Genomic DNA, 5000 nt, shown 5'->3' with positions numbered 1-5000 from the left:
GGTCAAGAGATGCATCGTCCACGTCCTTGGTAAGATAGGAAACCCGCGTCGTCTGGTTCTCCGATTCCTACCGATACCAACCGAGGAGGTACTGCAGGAGCGTCACCGTCTTGCGAACTGGGGCCGGAGTCGTGGTCGTCTTGGACACGGGGCAGTTGGTCTCGTAGTCGAAGGAGAACCGGAGGCGACGCGAGGCGCTGTCCATTGTTCGGATCGATACCCTCTCCACGTCCCTGAAGCGTTCTGTTCATGGAAGTAATAAAATAAATAAATATCATTGAAATATCATCAAAGACGTTATGAGACTCTTATTCAACTGATGACAAATATTTAACGAGCCACTGATGAAAGAAAAGAAAACACTAGGTTTATATTCCGAAGCGAAATAATTTCTAGGATTTTTGAAAATAGACCAGCTACTGTTTTGTATTTTTCTTCTTGTAAATATATTTCACGTATAATGAAAATGGGAACAAATAAAGTATCTTACCATCTTCATAATTTTTGTCTTCATTGAACACGGATTCGCCGCGAAGCCGACTCCCGCAGATGATGTTCTCGCGTACTCGAAGGAAGGCCCCTCCACATTCCTCCTCAGGGGTCATGTCGATTAATTCATCCTCTGCTGCCGCTGCTTCGTTGTTATTTTCAGCTTCCGCCGCAATGGTAGATGGGCCACCTTCAATATCTGACTCGGTAGTTGCTTCAACGCCTTCTGCTGCTGGGCCATCGTCAAGTTCTGCTGGTTTGACGTCCGTTGGTGCTTTGTCGCCGTCTGTGGGCATTATGACTTCCATGACACCCATCACATCATTATTCTGATCATCGGCGTCAGTTTCACCGTCGCCATTCGCCGGCATGATAACCTCAACGACGGAGGCTACACTGTCCGCGTCCATTGCAATCTCATCTTCCATTTCCGTCGCATCCTTGAGGGTGTTTTCAACGCCGTTACCACCAGCAGACGTCATCGTTCCAGCCACGTCGCTTCCTTCCTCACCAGCGGAGACCTGAGACGAGGATCCGGTACCTGGCATGATGACCTCAACGACAGACACCACCTTTTCGTCGTCGCCGCCGTCACCTCCCATCGCATCATCACCAGAACCCACGGCAACACCCTCATCCGTAGGCATCACCACTTCGACGACACCCGCGACGTCATCCGAAGAAAGATCCGAGGCCGAGTCTCCCACTCGAGTTCCCAAAGAGACGTCGTTCTTGTCCTTGTCGTTGGACCCGAACCCGATGCCCGAAGTGATGACGACCTCCGGGGGGACGGGGAGAGCCGCCACGACATCGCTCGGCGCCGGGTCGTCGTCGCTGAGGATGAGCCACTCGACCTGCCCCTCGGAACTCTCCTCCGCCTGGGGCGCCGTGGGCGTCGTAGGGATGGTGGTCGTTGGGGGAGTGGTAGAGGTGGTGGTTGTGGTTGTGGTGGTTGTTGTAGGTGTGGTTGTTGTTGTAGGTGTGGTTGTTGTTGTTGATGTGGTCGTTGTTACAGGTGTGGTTGATGATGTGGTAGTTGTTGCAGGTGTGGTGCTTGATGTGGTAGTTGTTGCAGGTGTGGTTGATGATGTGGTAGTTGTTGCAGGTGTGGTGGTTGATGTGGTAGTTGTTGATGTGGTAGTTGTTGCAGGTGTGGTGGTTGACGTGGTAGTTGTTGCAGGAGTGGTTGATGGTGTGGTGGTTGATGATGTAGTAGTTGTTGCAGGTGTGGTTGTTGATGTGGTAGTTGTTGCAGGAGTGGTTGATGGTGTGGTGGTTGTTGATGTGGTAGTTGTTGCAGGAGTGGTTGATGATGTGGTTGTTGTTGCAGGAGTGGTTGTTGTTGCAGGTGTGGTTGTGGTTGTTGATGTGGTCGTTGTTGCAGGTGTGGTTGATGATGTGGTGGTTGTTGCAGGAGTGGTTGATGATGTGGTTGTTGTTGCAGGTGTGGTTGTTGATGTGGTCGTTGTTGCAGGAGTGGTTGATGATGTGGTTGTTGTTGCAGGTGTGGTTGTTGATGTGGTCGTTGTTGCAGGAGTGGTTGATGATGTGGTTGTTGTTGCAGGTGTGGTTGTTGATGTGGTCGTTGTTGCAGGAGTGGTTGATGGTGTGGTGGTTGTTGTTGATGTAGTAGTTGTTGCAGGAGTTGTTGTTGATGTGGTAGTTGTTGCAGGAGTTGTTGTTGATGTGGTTGTTGCAGGTGTGGTGGTAGATGTGGTTGTGGTTGTTGTTGTACTGGTAGTTGCAGGCGTTGTGGTAGATGTCGTAGTTGCAGGTGTAGTGGTCGTTGCAGGCGTTGTTGTAGAAGATGCAGGTGGTGCTGTTGATGTGGTGGTAGTCGTCGCAGGCACCGATGACGTGGACGAGTCCGCCGTCGACCCATCGGCCGCGACCGCAGATGTGGCTTCAGTCGCTGCCTCCGCCGCGGGCTCCGGGGGCTCGGTGACGGAGGTAGTGGAGGTCTCATCGGCAGGCTCCGTCCTGGCCATCGCCTCCTCTCCTTCTGCGTCGCCTCCAGAGCGGTCGATGAGGACGAGGTCCCCGTGGTGCTGCACGGCCTCCGGGTCGAGCACTGTGATCTCGGCCTGGGTGCTGCCCGAGGTCTTGCCCTCATTCGTGCCCGAAGTCTTGCCCTCATTCGTGCCCGAAGTCTTGCCCTCATTCGTGGCCGAGCTCGACGACGATTCCTGGGCGTCGACAGGGTCTTGGTCCAGGTCCTCTTCTCCTGCGGGACCGTCGTCTCCGAGGTACTCCGAGAGGAACTGATCCTTCATCATCTCCAGCATCACATCCACGCTGCTCGCATCTCCGCCGAAGCCGAGCATCCCATTCGCCAAGGGAGAGGACTCCTGGTCCGCGCGGTCATCCTGAACTCCAAACTGAGGACTCCTAACCGGGGAGCCACTGGGCGTCAGAACCGTCTCTGACAAGAACCCTTCGACAGCAAGGTTGTCTGTCACTGGTTCGGGTGAGCTGGTTGTGGATACGATGCCGTTCGTGTCCAAGGTTTCCCCGACGAGTTTGGGGGTGTTTTCGAGCGAGTCTTGGGTCTCTGCTTGTGCTTGATTCTTCTCAGGCTGCTTTACACCTGCTTCATCAGCCTGTGGGGTCTCCGCGGGAGACTTCGCGTTCGGTTTCGGTTCCTCGGCGGTGAGGATCACTGAGTCGGCATCCCTGTTCACTGTCATGGCCGCGACCCCTAACTGTTCTTGCTGCAGCTGCTGAACCACCTGTTGGATCTGGCTGATGACGCCCTCATTTCCCTCAGAGTAGAGGATGGGCAGCACCTCTGGCGCGCTCTCCGTGGCCACCGCTGCCCCCTCGTCAGCCTGGGCCGGCGTTGGGCTCTGGTCGCTGGATTCGATCTTGAGAGTCGTGGCATCTTGAGCATCTGCTGTCAGCTGGGCGAGTAGGAACGGAAGGGAGTTCGTATCTTTAATTCCGGCGTTGCTGCCACTTTTCTTGTCGGCTTCACTGCGCAGCTCTTCAACCGTCTTGGAGACCAAGCTGATAACGTCAGAGAAGGCCTCGCTGACGTCCCCTTGGTCGTCGGTGGTAGACTGAGCTGGCGGCGCTCGGTCGGCCAACTCGCGCGACTTCGAGCTCCTTCTCACGCGACTCAAGTCCAAGCGACGAAACGTCCCTGAAGGCTGCAGGAGCTCGAGGTTGGTCACTTTCCTCGTGCAGATGTCGTCGGCGACTTTGGCTCTGCAGGGATTTAGGAAACGTTACCACAATATACCATCTTCCCCATGAGTGTGCTTTAATAAAACACCTTTAAATTTGAATATCTCTCCCTTTAAAACTTATCAGAACAACCGTAACAGAAACGGCAATACGCAATACCATCAATTAATCGAAATTATATCAGGACTTCATTCAACTCAAATAATCTAGCGTCACCACCTATCCAACTTGTTGAAGCAGATGTCGTAGTTGAGTTTGTCCGCAAAGTTATCGTCGTAGTTGAGGGACCTGACGCTGGCCGACTTCTGGCTGTAGTATTGCAGGCAGCCCTCGGGCGCTGTGCAGGAACGGGAGCAACAGAAGGTTTAGTGGTTGGACAAGATCAATAATCAGGCGGGGAGGTGGGGGGGGGGGGTCTGCTCGTGAAATTTATGATGGTGATGGAGGTAAAATAGTTATGATGGCGATTATTTTATCTTAACATGGATTTCGTTTTCATGCATTTTTTCCGTATTTTTTTGTCTTTATTTATTTAAGGTGCGAATTAATTGGGTATTGTATGGGAATGATGATTAGTATATTATGCACTGATTAGACTCCTCTCACAACGCTTTTATTTCGTTGCTACCATCTGTCTATTTCATCCACTCCCCCTCCTTCTCCCTCTCTTCCTCCCTCTCTCTCCCTCCCCACCCCTTCTCCCTCTCTTCCTCCCCCTCCTTCTCCCTCTCTCCCTCCCCACCCCTTCTCCCTCTCTCTCCCTTCCCACCCCTTCTCCCTCTCCCTCCCTCCCTCCCCACCCCTTCTCCCTCTCTCTCCCTTCCCACCCCTTATCCCTCTCCCTCTCTTCCTCCCTCCCTCCCTCCCTCCCTCCCTCCCTCCCTCCCTCCCTCTCCCTACCTTTGTCAGAGTCGTCGTGTTGCGTGACCAAGATGCGCCACTCCCTGTCCGTGTTGCTCCGGCCCAGCGTCGGTTGCAGCCTCACTTGCACCTTGACCTCACTCTCATCTTCGGCGACGTCCACGTACACTAGAAAGTTCACATGGTGGTGGTTAGTTTGTGTCTGGCCATGGCTTTGAGGGGCTGTCTGTGTGACTGGATTTTTGGTGGTGTTGGGAGCGCTCCTTATGGGTATTATTTAAGTTCAGATTTGAAACTGTATTTTTCTAAATAGACAGGCATTGAAGTTGCAGAGTAAGTGGATTATTAGTCTGTAATAATAACAATGATGATACCACTACAACTACTACTAACAATAATAATGATAATAATAACAATAATGACAATAATCATAACATCATCATCCCAAAATAAGTTCATACCAA

At 52.5% G+C, this 5000-nt stretch overlaps 1 protein-coding gene across 1 annotated transcript in view; it reads right to left on the bottom strand.

Moving 5' to 3' along the window:
* The window catches only part of LOC122245788 (uncharacterized), a 29443-nt gene that overhangs the window by 876 nt on the left and 23567 nt on the right, over positions 1–5000 (bottom strand). The window contains exons 5-8 of the mRNA XM_043003789.2: positions 4576–4704; positions 3895–4012; positions 491–3696; positions 1–243 (exon numbers count right to left, since the gene is read on the bottom strand). The exon at positions 1–243 is cut by the window's left edge and continues 876 nt beyond it. Coding sequence (XP_042859723.2) covers positions 68–243; positions 491–3696; positions 3895–4012; positions 4576–4704 — 3629 coding nt within the window. The 3' untranslated portion in view covers positions 1–67. The remainder of the gene's footprint in view (positions 244–490; positions 3697–3894; positions 4013–4575; positions 4705–5000) is intronic.

This window comes from Penaeus japonicus, unplaced genomic scaffold (genome assembly GCF_977035675.1).
Source record: "Penaeus japonicus unplaced genomic scaffold, GWHDUDI00000001_assembly GWHDUDI00000013, whole genome shotgun sequence".
Taxonomy (NCBI): Eukaryota; Metazoa; Arthropoda; class Malacostraca; order Decapoda; family Penaeidae; genus Penaeus; species Penaeus japonicus.
This window is presented reverse-complemented; position numbering and strand designations above follow the sequence as displayed.